This window comes from Mustela erminea, chromosome 10 (assembly GCF_009829155.1).
Source record: "Mustela erminea isolate mMusErm1 chromosome 10, mMusErm1.Pri, whole genome shotgun sequence".
In the NCBI taxonomy this organism is placed as follows: Eukaryota; Metazoa; Chordata; class Mammalia; order Carnivora; family Mustelidae; genus Mustela; species Mustela erminea.
Window position 1 is genome coordinate 12,483,519 of NC_045623.1, and position 14,999 is coordinate 12,498,517.

Sequence of the window (14,999 nt, forward strand, 5' to 3'; positions counted from 1 at the left end):
CTAATCCCCATCATCAGGCATGACTGGATACTTATTGGGCCCTGGGATGCAGCTGGCAGGAGGGAGGAGGTACCGAGGAAGGGGAGGGTGTAGGAAGATAACTGACGGTGTACCTGTGTGGGGGTGCGAGTGGGGCTGGGTGCTAAGGAGTGGGGAGATGAGAGAAAAAAGACCAGCCTCACCTGTCCCCAGCCACGTGGTTGGCCTGCGACTGTCCCATGGGTCTGTGCTGTAGGGCTGGGCTTTGCCTGGCTGAGTTTGTTCCTGATGGTGGACCATGATGCTCTGTTCACGTGAGAAGACAATAAAAATATGACTTTGTACATAAAACTGCGAAGGCCAAGTGGTGTGCAAAAGTGAGACTATGCTAGCACATGGTTTCAGCCTTCCTGATCCGAGTGACTACCGCGCGGACAGCATGGCAGTCAGCTGTCTGGAATAGGAACGTTAACATTTCTTCCCCTGTGGCTTTGATGAATGCTCATGTTTGAAGAAAACAGGAATCGTATTCTTTTGACCATCCAAACCACACGAAAATCAGAAGTGTCCACACTTGACAGCATTATCTAGAGGGCAGAGCGCCAGGAACTATCCTGTATCCTTCCAGAGCACACACCCCACAACAGGTAAACAACTCTAGATGACACAGACGGGTCTCAGGAGTGCTGGGACGCAGAAGCCAGTCTGCAAACCACACACAGATCTGTGAACCTGCATCTTTAATACTGGAGCCATTATTTTGCCTCACACGAATACCTAAGGCAAACTTCTAGAACCATCCCAAGAGTTGACAAATGTTTGCAAAGACTTTGCTGCTTCTGTTTTCTGAGAGCACAAATGTGTGGGGGAAAAGTTACTATTTCTGTATCATCGCCAGCAGCCCCAGACCTTCTTGAGGGCAGGTTTCATAACTAAACATGGTAGAAACTGCTTGCATCGAGATGGCAAGTCACAGGAGGTACCAGTCAAGAGAGATTCTTAAGGCTGTCGCACTTATATTTGTAAAGCTGGAACTCTCGATTGTTTTATCCTGTCTGTATATTAAACACATGATATTTAAAATATCAGAGAAAGGGAGCACAGCTTAGTGAATAAGACCATGAACTCTGTCAAGACTGACAGGGGTTAAGCCTGACTCATCATTTACTAGTTGTGTGTTTTTTTTTTTTTTAATTTTATTTTTTTCACTGTTCCAAAATTCATTGTTTATACACCACATCCAGTACTCCATGCAATTCGTGCTGTGTGTTCTTGAGGAAATTACTTACATTCTCTGTGCTTCTAATCATCTCATCCAGAAAAAGGGAATTATAGCCACCTTGTGGGGTTATCGTATTAAACAAGCTTTAAACAGCACCTGGCATATTATATTCATTATATAAATGTTTCTATTATCATTACCATCAACAAAATGATAAAGTCTTACCTGGGGCTGTATTTCTCTTAAAGTGTACATTCTGAAATATTGACCTTAACAAAAGTTTGTTCAATGCTTTAAAATCAAGTGCTTAGGAAGAGTGGAGTATAAACTTTTTTTGGGGGGGGGGAGCCCTGGAAATTTGTTGCTCTTTTAAATTACTATCATGAACCTTATCTTCTTATTTAGCTTAACGAGCTACTTAGGCTGGCCCTCCTTGCTGGTCTCCTTACCAACCTCACTCTGCTTCCTGGATGCCCGTCCTAGCATGCAAACTGAAAACCCAGCCTTCCTCTGCCTTGCTGAAAAACCCATGGTAACTTTTTATTGCTCGTAAGATACCATCCAGACTCATCACCTGGGCACTTGTGTCTTCCCACTTCATCTCCTGTTCAAAATGTCACCTCCTCTGTGAAATCTCACCTGGCCACTTAGGCACACTGTCTTCATAGCATTTTCCGCCTTGTGTCAGCGCTAGGAGAACACCTGTTTCTCCTGCTCGACCGTGAACTCCTTGATTGCAGGAATCACACCTCATTTACATTTATATTCCTGTAGCCACCAGAAATTCCCAGAAGTCCTTCCACTTTTGCTCACTGGGTACATCAATTTCAAGTTACCTGCCTCTCACCTTAAGTGCCCATCACATAGCTGAATTCTGGTCTGTCGTAAATTCATGGCTACTATTAAGGGAAAGGAAACTGATGGGAGAAACTACTTCTATCAACAAGATGATGACTGGGAGATACTTGCACCTTTGTAGGAGTCCAATTTAGATAATTTTTTGGCTTCCTAGCTTGGCTGGCACAATGGGTGTTTTAACTTCAGGACAGGAAAAAGCAGCTGATCCATTTCAACCTTTCCTCTACCTTCCCCTGAGGATGGGCATGTCACTGTGGCATCTGGGACCACGAATTGGTTTCATTCCCATGTTCCTTCCTTGTCCTTGAAAGGTTAAATAAAACTTTCTATCACTGGGTTTTTTTGTTTGTTTTGTTTTTTTCAGTTTTAGTCCTTCGACCCATGCTACATGGCTTCTCCAATTTACTTCTGTGTAAAGAGCTGTTCTAATTCTCAAAGTTAAATATCCCATGATGCCAAACAGGCCTATGCTCTCTCTGTTTTATCTGAGATTTCTTCAGATAATAAAGCAATGGGTTAAGTAGATCTCTCTCTCTCTCTCTCAATGAGAATTAAACTTTTGCTAGAGTTTCTGTGTGCAATTATTTAAGAGAAAGTATAGTATCAGAGGAAAAACACAAAATTTCATAGTTAAACTACAGTGACAAACATAATAACATACCATGAATTATCCTTTGCAAGAACAGTGAGAATCTTATGAGGGTACCTTCTAAAACTCTACTGAAGGACACAAAAGATAATCTGGATAAGAGAGAAGACATCCCATGCTCTTAGGTGGTATGACTTAGTATTTAAAAGTATACAATCTTCCCAAGTTAATATATATTCAATATATCTAAATAAAAATTACAGTTGGATTTTTTTGCAGGAGCATTATAATCTCCTCTAAAATTTTATACAGGAAAGTTTTATGAATTTCTAGTCAAATTTGGAATGTGTATAGGGGGTGACTGGGTAAAAACTTGCCTCAAAAGACAGATATTAGCATACACCACAAAGTTAAAGATTTTTTTTAAAGCATGTATGGATATGTATACATGCACACACACACTTTAAAAATTTATCATGTATATTACCATGAAAAATGTATATGTAAATTAACCCAAGACCAGATGAGTCAATAGAAGGGAAGAGCTAGGAGACTCCTATTGAAAGGGGAGGTACAGGAGTGGTGGTGACACGGACCAACGAGAAAAAGAAGTGATCTAACAGCCTGTGCCGCTCCATATGAGAATAAAAAAATAAAGTTGGATTCCTCCCAAAACTACATATAAAAGGGAGGCTCCAGATCCATTAAAGAACTAAATGCAAAATTACAAATCAAAAAGATGATGTAAGAGAAAATCTCTGTGACATGGGGTGGGCAAGGGTAACTTCTCTGAAATGAAACTTCAAAAGCTTAAGTCATAAGGTAAAAATTGGCTAATGGGATCACGTCTAAATTCAGAAGCTCTGTTTAGTGGAGGGCACCATGGTCAAAGTTAACATACAGACGACAGGAAAAGATCTTTGTACTTTCTCAGACTGAACTGTACTTTCTCAAACTAAACTCCTGCAAAATTCCCAAGGAATCTCTAAATAACAACAAGGAAAAGACCGAAATCCCGCAAGAAAAGGGAGTCAAGGATGTGAAGACACAATCGAATAGAAGAAAAAGACCCCCCAAAACAGGCATCTGATGAGATGCGCAAATTCATGGGTAATAAGAGAAATGCAAGTTAAACACCAATGAGGACACCTCCCATACTTGGGCGGGTTTGAAAGCAGACTTGCCCCATCCTGGTGGACACATACAGCTCTAGAAACGTCCGTGTTCTGCTGCACAGAGTGTAGGTACGGCAATGATAGGGGACAGCTGGAAGCACCTGCTCAAGTTAAGCACATGCCTACGCTCTGATAGACCGACTTCACTCCAAGAAATTCTCACACTGTTTATAAGGTACACATATGTGGGCATGATTATCAGGAGCGCGTGTGATGAGGTGGCTGTCTGGGGGGCGGAGTGGGCGGGTAATGTGTGTTAAACACATACTATGAAAAATTGTTAAGTCGTTAAAAGCAATTGATTATATTCCTTCAGCAAAGTGGATAAATCTTAAAATTGGTGCTATGACACCAAACAAAACAGAGATTAATCAGACTTCATCAACATTAAACTTCTGGGCATCAAATGGCAGCATTTGAAGAGCGGGAAGACGACCTGCCGAATGGGAGAAAATGCTTGCAGGCACAGCTCTGTTAAGGATCTAATATCAGAATATATAAGAGGTCTAACAGTTCGACAATAAAAAAGACAATTAAAAGGGAGGAAAATACCTGAACCTACATTTCTCCACTGAAAAATCTACCGATGGCCAAAAGCACCTGAAAAGGCTCAAGGTCATTAGTCCCTGGGGAAACAAAAATCAAAATCACAATGAGCTACAGCGTCACATGCAAGGGGGGGTGGGAAGCAGATGAACGAATAAATGTCCTGTGAAACCCTGGCTCGGATCCTGGAGCAGTAACGGGACGCCAAAGAAACAAACATATGGTTCTGGGAATGGGCAGAAGAAAACCAACATGAAATCTATAACACAATCCCATGTAACTCAAAGATAAATGCTAACACACACACAATTCTGTATTTTAAAAATAAATCAAGGCACACACCACACACGGGAATGGTTGCCAGTGGGAGCAGTGAGAGTAATGACAGCAGAAAATAGAGTCAGATGGGGACAAACAGATAAATAAACAGAAAACAAGGCAGAGAACTTGGTGGCAATGCTACCGGAGCCATTCTATCGTGGCCCTGGGGAGCCTGGGTGACCTGTGTCACTCTTAGACCTGGGATGGCCAGAACCTGACACGCAAGGAGAAATCAACGTGGAAAAATAGTACACTGTGCAGATGTCTTTACAGTCAGCAAGAAGAGCCAGGCGTGGTCCACTGCCGTCCTATTCGGGAGCACGGGTTGGTGCGGAAGCGGTGGCTGGTGGCGTGGCAGCGGGCAAGGCTGGAGCCCTGAGCTACCAGTCGGTGGAGAGTTTTATAGCAGATGTGACATGTGGCTTGGGAACTTGGTTAACCCATTTCTTTGGGCAAAAACCCTAACTATTCAATAGTATCTGGCAAAAGGGAAAAAACAGAATGGGAGGACCACTTTTTTCTCTTTCCAGCTGTCTTTTATCTACGAACAGCGAGCGGCTTCTGGACCGTAGGGAAGCAGTACCCGAGGGGAAAAGCCGCAGCTCCCAGCTATAGATCTGAAGGTGTGATTTCTGAAAACAGCTCTAGGGTGATGAATATTCATTTGATTCTTCAGTGCAGTTGAAAGATTTTATACTGAATAAAATGAGAAACCTGGAAGACTTACAAACTCCACGAATGGGATTTTTAAGGACAGAAGAGACATTTTTTCCTGAGAAGAAGAGATTCTGACTGTTTCCCTGGTTTAATAACACTTGAGTATACAATAAAATAAGGTGTAACACTGAAATGTGACTTTTATGTGTCAAATGTGATTACATTTTAACAGGCTGTGTCTACATATAAAATAGACTATTATTTTTTTAAGATTTTATTTATTTATTTGAGAGATGCAGTGAGTGAGTGAGAGAGAACACATGAGCACATGAGCATATGAGCAGGGGCAAAGGGAGACACAGAGAGAAAGAAACAGTTGCCCTTGCTGAGCTCGGAGCCCGACATGGGGCTCGATCCCATGACTCTAGGATCATGACCTGAGCTGAAGGCAGACACTTAACTGACTGAGCCACCCAGGCACCCCCTGAAATAGACTCTAAAGCATGTACTGCTGGGGGGTTTCCTTCCACTGTTCTATTTTGCCTAAACACGAACTGGCCCTATATAGAAAATCTTGAGTACATCCATAAGTATTTGGACCACAACATCAAAGTTAATTTTTCCTTTAAGAAAAATGCCTGAGCAATCTTGGATAACCTCTCAAACACCATCAACAATAAAGGGTAATTTTGGCCCCCAAAATTATTTTTACTAATTCTCTTACTGAGCCCTTTATCCTGGAGCTACTGGGTATGTGGTTCTTGGGTTGGTCAGCAGTAAGACGCCTACAGATACCAAGAGTAAGCCTTTAAAACATTTTCTAATGACTTGACAGAATGATTTTATGTCTTGATTTTTATTTTTCATTTCATTTTTATGTATGTCACAAAAATGCTGGCTGTGGTGGGCTGGAAATGTCACTGGTCCTTTTGACACATGGCTAGAGAAACACTGAGCCCGAGGACTGCTGGTCCCACTACTTGAGGGAGCTTCTTTCGCAGCTACGTGCCAGGCACACTGACGTGAGTGTACTACAGACCTCATCCTCCAAACAAACCTAAAATGCGATCTCCTGTGATGCCGATGCCTACTTTTCTTTGTGGGTCACAGAACAAATTTAAGGCTAAAAAGCAAGCTCTGGAGAGCGAAGTAATCATAGTGAGGAAAGGGAGACAAAGAAACCTGCCCCAAAGTCCTTCAAGAACTTTTTTATTGAGCACTTACTATGTGCCCGACACTGTTTTAGGCCCTTGGGGTTCAGCACTGAACGTGACAAGATGTCTAACTTCAGGAATCTTGTGACTCTGCATTGTGGCAGAGGGGAGACGGCATAAACAAACCACAGGTTCACTCATCTCAGGCAGGCATCAGTGCAAGGAAGCAAAGTCGAGCAGGGCGGAGCATGAGAGGACTGGAGCGGGCAGGGTCATTCTGGATACTGTGGTTGGGAAAGGCATAGCGGTCAGGAGCGCGAATCCTGGGGCCAGTCTGCAGACTCCCACTCTGCTTCTGTCAGGAGCCTGGTAACTGTGGGCAAGTTCTCTAAGTGCTGGGAGGCTCAGTGTCCTCATCTACAGAATGGGAAAACAACAGTGCCTACCTAGGATTAGTCTGAGCATGAAACAACTGAACAGATGTCAAGTGTTTCTAACACCTGCCATAGTGTTAAGTGCTTACTAAATATGGCTACTCTGTCCTTAGGCGGTGAGATGTGGGCAGAAGCCCAGATGTGGGGGTCAGTCATGCAAAGATGGGGTGAAATGACCCACCTACCATTAGATGAGCACCTCAGGGCACTTATGCAGACTAGGTATGTTTTCCACTGTAATTTTCATGGAGATCCTGAAATAGACATTATCAGCTCCACTATACAGATAAAAACCTGCAGGGCAGAAACCTTAAGTGGCTTTTTCAGGTCATCCAGCTAGCTGACAGGTGTCCGTGAACGATGTCTGTTACAGGCCTCACTTCTTCTACTGGGCATCTAACGCCTCTGAGCTAGGTACTGGCACAGAACTGAAAGTCACCTGACTTTTACTTTGTTCTTTTGTTCATTCATTCCCTCGTCCATTCATTCATCCATTGAACTCATTTCTTCATTCAAAAAATAATTACTGACCACCTACTAAGTATCACAGTCAACTGATAAGATTCTCTTTGTCTTCCAAAAGCAGAGCACTTCAGCAGGGAGACCATCACACAGGAGCAATGCTCAGTGAACTGCGGGGTGGGAGTGCGGGGGCCTCACAGGACAGAGCGGGAGGGCACCCATGGGCACAGAGATCCAAGAGGCCTTGCTCTGGAGCGGATCTGGAAGGAATCTGTAGGAGGAAGCTGGGATGAAACTCATAAAACACTTTCTGTGCAGAGAATGGGGAAACACTTGGGCTTCTGCAGGGGGGATTTTGAGGAGGAAGGAGCAGCAGAGTCTGGGACAGAGTCTTGGCAGAGCATGGACCAGACTAGAAAAGGGAAATGGGCCGGGGCAGGAATGTCACCAGGTCCGAGGGCTGGAGAGCTTACATGCAGGTGGAAATGCCCCTCCGGGTGCTGGGATGGCAGCAGAGTCACATGCTACTTTGGCTATGAATGAATGTGGGAGGGAAGGGCAGTGGGAAGAGTGAAGAATGGAAGAATCAAGAACAAAAAGACCCCAAAACTGATGACACTAGAAGACCACGGGGCACCGTGGGCCATGAACACCCATTACAGTACACGGTGTTTGAACAGGAAAGATGGATGGACTCGCCCTAATTCTGCGCTTTGGGGCTTCCCCGCTCTTAGTTTTGCAAACTTGGGAAAAATGAGAGGCACATTATGTAATCCTTACCTTGTAATTCATGAACAAAGAGCACTAACGGGTGCTGTTAAAAATTCCTAATTAGAAACCCTTAATGACGAAAAGACAGCTCTAAAGCAAGGCAAGACACTAAGTGCATTTTATGCCCCATTTACCGGCTGCTCCTATGCACTGCCCGGCCCCCCATTTAGACAGCGCCTCGCAGAACAAAGCCCCGGCGGTAAGGACAGGCACACTGGGCCTGGCCCTGACACAAAAGGCTTGACAGCAACAGTGACTATCTTTGAATCTTTAGAGGATTTCCTCTCACTCCAGCAAGCAGAAACTGAACAAATTATTTTAAGAAAATAAGATCTGAGAAGTATGACCAATCTCTCTCCCTTCTGGGTGATTGCTTCTCCAGCCTGTAGAGAAACAGCCACCACTCGCGAGCTGGATTCCTTATCTCGAGTTACTGACAACTTCTTAATAAACTGTCACTTAAATTCATTCAGTGGAAGAGGCAAACGAGGAGACTCCAGAGTATCTAAATGGTTCTATCACGGCAGTCCTGCCGGCGGTGCTGGAAGGAACCACTGGCTTCCAAGGGCTCTGTCCTGTGTCACTCACACGAGCTTGTGCAAGGCAACGTGACTGGCTCCTTACCTTCCTCAGCAACGACTGTAAGTGTGACGGTGACACCAGCGTCTTTGATCAGCTGAACAATGCTATCGTGGGACAGCTCAACAATGGACTGCCCATTCACCGCAGAGATGTGATCTCCGATTTTCAGCTTTCCACAGCGATCTGCTGGGCTTCCCTCTATGACTCGGCCGATTTTGTGAGGAATAACTAGGGGAAACAAATGCCCAGGTTTTTCCATTATTTAAGATACATTAGCGCTGGATTTATCATCATTTAAAAATTCTGCATCATAACATCAAAAACGTTCTTTAAATGTAGGCCAAGAAAGTGTCGCCTGTGGCCATCTTACCCGGCAGTGACGATCTCCGTGCGGTCCTCGGCTCTCGGGCCGCACGCGTGCACACTCCTTACACGGCGGCAGCTGCAGCACGTACACCTCTGGGCTGCCTTTCACTCACCGCGAACCTCTCCCCAGTTTTCTCACTGCCCTCCTAACACTCCTGTTTGAAGGCTAACGACCTCCCTGATATGTTACTCTCTCACGAAGCGGATGCTCCTTACTGATTGCTGGCCATGCAGACTGCGTCCTGTTTTGGCTATTTCAGAAACTGCCACAATGAGACCACCTCTGGTTCTGCTGAGGGGGCATTTACTCCCACAGGGGGCCTTGTAAATAAATGCAGTTCAAATTCAAGGTTAGGACTTGTAGGTTACTGCTCAGAAATCCAGGCACAGTGAAAGGACTGACCGTTAAAATGAATCCAAAATTCACTCCTTTTGTGTGTGCCTTTAGATTTTTTTTTTTTTTAAATTAGAAAAGCTGAGGGGAATCAGAACATGAGATGTTTAAGGCTGAGATTATTTGGCTCATGGATAAACTCTTGCCCTAACTGCACAAAGCAGAGTCAAAGACATTTGCAAAGACACGCCGCACAGCTCTATGGGCTCATGATGCTGAAGGCTTTCCCAGACTCTGAAGACATTTGGCTGTTCCAGCTTAAAACGAGTCCTCAGACCCTCTCAGGAAATCTTGTCAAAATATCTTTCACCCCTTTAAAAGGGGGCATTTGCATTGAGAAACAAATGTTTCTTCCATGTTCCTTAAGAATTTCCTTACCTGGGTCAGTAAACTTGGCGGGCATTTGTCTCCAGCGGACTACTGACTATAACAAATATGGATAATTAATATTTAAAATGGCACTTTGAGTATGTTTAATTTCCATAGTAAAATTGGCTCCTTATATTTCTAAGTCATGGCAGGTGTATGTCAGGGACATTGAAATAGGCTTTCATTGAACTGAAAGTTATTCTTGGCTGTGATTTATAGCCCCACAGACAGGGGCACTCCCCTGCTCTTTCAGGATTCTACAGTGAGAGATTTTATCCTAAAATAGAGGACATCAACGTTGGAAGCAAGTGCCTTTTAGCTCTGAATTATATCAAGCACTTATACCATTTTCTTTAAAGCAAAGTAATCAGAATAGCATCTGGGGTAGTGGGCCATGTCCTGTGCCAGTCAGCATGAGCGATTCACGGAGAGAACAGCAGGTCAGAGTCTGTGCTACAGTGTCCCTGGGAGGTTCAGTTGGTTAAGTGTCTGCTTTTGGCTCAGGTCATGATCTCAGGGTCCTGGGATGGAGCCCCTGGGATGGATGCCTCCTTCTCCCACCCCCTGCTGCTCATGTTCTATCTCTCTCTCAAATAAATAAATAAAAATTTTGGAAAGAAAGAAAGAAACTATCTTATTCTAAACCAGACAGTAGCCCTGTGGTGACCTTCTACCTCAATACCTTATCATTTCTCCTGAGAAAAGATCTACTGGTACATGGTGTTCATTCTCAATGAGAAGGAAATCATTCAGCTCCTTGGCATGCTCAAAGGGTTTGTTCAGACTTGGGAAAGCATCAAACCAAGTGAATCTCTGAAGTCTCAGTGTTTTCCTTCTCATCACGTGAGCCATGTGCTCAGAAAGAATCGGCAAATTTTGGGACAGAACTTCCCGAAGGGTTAGTTGTCCGGGCGAAGGAAGGTAAGAGTAGTCAGATTACCATATTCTCGGTGCTAACAGCTGTATTATCGAAACAGTTAAAAACAGCAAAGAGACCAGTAGAAGGATAACTTCTGAACAGACTGGGATGTTTTCAGAGTAACCCTGTAGAGTACACAAAGCTAAGGAAAAGTCTCAAGTCCTGCCTTGCATTTGCTGGTATACCAAGTCCGCAGACATTGGCCATAAAACCAGTTTATCCGTCTTCATCTTTGGCCTAAATCTGTCTCCCAGACTGGAATGTCCAGCTGCTGAGGTCACTGTAGTGCTCTTAAAACATTTCTTTCAGGGAAAGAAAGGACAGTAATTGGAAATGTCCCCTCTCAAAGAATCCTTTGCAACCAGAGCTAAAAAGTATATGATAAGAAAGAGAAGCACTAAAACCTCTGAAGCACCAGCAAAGCAAAAACTAGCTAAGTCCTTTTGATCCTAAACACAGAGAGGTCTTTTCTAGGTACTCTGTTCACTGAGCACTTACACAAGCTGGGGCCAGGGCAGTAAGGGTGCTGGACCCTGATCCCTGATCTTTGAAAAAGTCGACCGCAGAGAATCTCAGAATTCCTTTTCTTTTTAAGATTTTATTTATTTATTTGTCAGAGAGAGAGCACAAGCAGGGCAAGGGGGCAGAGGGAGAAGCAGACACCCTGTTGACCCAGGAGCTCGAAGTGGGGCTCGATCCCAGGACCCTGAGATCATGACCTGAGCCGAAGGCAGACACCTAACTGACTGAGCCGCCCAGGCACCCCAAGAATCTCAGAATTTCATGACTGGTGTCAGAGATGCTGCCAGGAACTCTGCTTGGGACAGATGTCACCAGAAAATACATTTAATCAGAAGGAAGATGGGGCGCCTGGGTGGCTCAGTGGGTTGGGCCGCTGCCTTCGGCTCAGGTCATGATCTCGGGGTCCTGGGATCGAGTCCCGCATCGGGCTCTCTGCTCGGCAGGGAGCCTGCTTCCCTCTCTCTCTCTCTCTGCCTGCCTCTCCATCTACTTGTGATTTCTCTCTGTCAAATAAATAAATAAAATCTTTAAAAAAAAAAAAAAAAAAAGAAGAAAGAAATAATCCATCCTGAACAGAGTACCAATCTACACCAAGACAAGGTCCATAAAGAATGAGCTAGTCTAATAACTTCCCTGCCTTTTCACCTGTGCTAACTCTGGTCTGTCCACACCTTCTCTGTAATGCAGTCCACAGCTACTGCTCAGTCTCTGTGAGTGAAAGCTCCTCACCCAAACCCCTCCACCCCCGCCCCAGCACCCTCCTTCTATCTACATGAGATGCACGAGAATCCCAAGAAGAAGGCTTGCAGGGCTCAGCATTCTGTGAGATTATCAACTAGCATTTCAGTGAAATTACCAGTTCTGGGGTTGCACCAATGACTGAAAAGCTCAAGGACTTTATACAAAATTCATGGGTACCCGAAGTCTAATTTACCATTCAGGTTGATAATTAATGAGCTGCAAACACTCATTTCCTGCTACACATGAGCTGCTGCCTCGATCTTACATTTTAATTGGGCTTTCTTTCCCATCTCGTTACTCAAGTATTGATAAACTTTTTAAAGTTTCTTAAAGGAAAAAAAAAAAAAAGCAAGAGACAAACAATTTTATAAATAACACAATGGCCAGAGCAGCAGAAGCTCCAACAGTCACCAGCAGCTTTTAGTAAAGGTGCGGGCTAAGGGCTCACATGCATTATCTCCTTTAATCCTCAGACTCCTCTGAGACAGGAAGTGTTAGCATCATCCTCATCTCGAAGAGGAAATTGGAGCTCTTGGAGGGTAAGTAATTTGCCCGAGATCAGACAGCTATTAAAAGACATAAGCGGGGCATGAAGCCGAGTTTGATTACAGAGCCCAACAGCTAATGACACTATCTTACACAGAGACCAGCATCTATGGTACACAAAACCATCAAAATAGTAAGAAACAATTAAGACGAATAAATATAAAAATATTTGAAAAATTCAAATATAGACAAACATACACCAATGAAACAATATACTTAGTATATATTAAAATGCAACATGTATTTTAAACATCAACAAAAACTACAAAAAGGTTAAGCCTATATAAATAAGGCAACTTATTCTGAATTTCTCTATATTGCTTTGTTTTGTGGCTCTCCCCTAATTTTGGCAGTTCTAGAGAAGGAGTACCTTCGGTATAAAAAGCAGTTAGCATCTCTCGCAGTGAGTAATAATCTTGCACTGTTTTTGTTAATCTGAATGCGTGGGATTATTGTATGGCATTAGAAAAGAGTATGGTTAACTAAAATGGTTATTTGGTTTGGGAAATCCTGATTTCCAACGCTTTAACACAAAACCCACCAAAAATCTGCTTTCTTTCATTTTTCCAACACAGGCCACATAATCATCCTCAGAGCCTCAGTGACAGTTCCAGTTCCAAGGGTTACCATAGCAACTGCTTTTGGAAAATGGAAACTAGTATCAGTGAGCAGTGACCTGATACTATAGTAATAACTCATCCATGTCATAGGATCTTCTTCCTTTACACACTTGCATTAATTTTAGCAAGATTTTTGCAAATTGGTGTGGCTTCCAACACTCCTGAAAAGGGTTTTCTTCTTTTTCTAAGACTTTTGTGACCATCTAGTCTAAAAGGATCTTACTACTCAGGATATAATCAAATCCACTGGCAAAGGCAAGCACATGTTTTTCTGTGGTCAAAGATGTTTACCATTTGACCTGGAAAAATAAAGTCACCAGACAAGTATGATAGATCAATCTCAATTTTCTAGTTCTCATCTTACATTCACTTGGATCTTATAATTATATTTAAAGATGATTATTTCTTAGAAACTTAAAGGCAAAACAAATATTGATTTGCCGGATCGTAACCGCCCTGAACATACTAGAGGGAATTCCTCCTTTGCTGAAGGAGTTAATGTATGCAGTTGTCCTTCCCAGATGACAATATTCTGTTAAACTGGGTTCAGGATATTTGGATTAATACTTAAAGTTCTGACAAAAATTTTACCTTTCAATGATGCATCTATAAAAGATAAGAATGCCTGTTGTCATTCAAGAAGGTTCCTTTTTAGCTGGAATGTGGCAATTATGATTAAACAACACAATAGGACTACTTAAGACATATTTGGGTTAAGATTTTTCTGTTAATCTATTTTGCTTCTTCTCAACTGCTTCTAGCATTTGATTCATTTCTGCATTCAGTTTCTTCTAATTAAAACAAAACAAATAATCTAGGTCTCCTTATTTGAAGAAACTCAGCATTGTCCTTTTGCTGAATCTCAGAGGGAGCGCACCTCACATCCTCCCCTCTGGATGCAAACAGAGCAGAGCTGCTAAGACTGATTTTATGAAACCTGAGATGAGAGACAAACCTGAGGCCTGAAAGTTCAGGTTCAGACCACCTGGTTTGGAAATAAAAGAAAATATTCATCGCTCTTAAAAAGAGAAGTCTCTAAGGCAATGTATACATAATTCCTAATTAGGTTTCACGAAGCCCCCTGGGAGAGTCAGAAAACTCAAACTGAAGGGACAGGAGGCTACAGCAGTCCTTACCTCCCGGAGGGGGTTTGTTTTTGGAGGTGAGGATGACAAAGCCAAATCCTTCATTTTCCTTCCGTTGCAAGACAACATCGTAGGCCTCCTGTGGAGCAGGCCTGGCTGGGACCTCTGCTCTGTGCGGGCGGGGCGAGCCATTCTGTGTCAACAGGAATGCTGGAGAGCTGTCCTCCTCAGGTTGTTTCTCTGTAATAAACACGACCAATTCTGATATTTCCGGTACATCATAATTTTTGTTGACTGAAGTGTTTCTGTGCTAAGCCTCTCCCAGGACAAAGGAGATTTGAATACCATAGAGCACGGAAAAGCAATCCCCCTACATGAGCTCTGGACATCGTGGGAGTGCAGCTGTAGGGGGCAGCACTGGGGCTGACACCTTCAGTACTCGCCAGCCTATAACCTGAAGAATGCTATGGTATCTCATTTTAAAGGAAGCTTTCTTGAAGCTTCTGTGAAAGCTCGCGGTAAACCCATTCTTCTTGAAATTGTCCTAATTCCAGCAGGATTCTGATCAGTAATTTTAACAAAAGTTGGTCATGAAAACTGACACGGTATGACTTCCTTTTAAAATCAACATTAAATATAACTCAGTGTGGGACTAACGCTGGTGACGCCAGGGAGCTCACTGCATGG

General features: G+C 43.4%; 1 protein-coding gene across 4 annotated transcripts in view; it reads right to left on the reverse strand.

Annotated features, from left to right (window-relative positions):
- MAGI3 (membrane associated guanylate kinase, WW and PDZ domain containing 3) overlaps positions 1–14,999 on the reverse strand; it is a 234,645-nt gene that overhangs the window by 10,837 nt on the left and 208,809 nt on the right. For all 4 annotated transcript variants that reach the window (XM_032360936.1, XM_032360935.1, XM_032360937.1 and 1 more), the window contains exons 15-17: positions 14,364–14,552; positions 8,793–8,978; positions 183–285 (exon numbers count right to left, since the gene is read on the reverse strand). In XM_032360936.1, the coding sequence (XP_032216827.1) occupies positions 183–285; positions 8,793–8,978; positions 14,364–14,552 (478 nt within the window). The remainder of the gene's footprint in view (positions 1–182; positions 286–8,792; positions 8,979–14,363; positions 14,553–14,999) is intronic.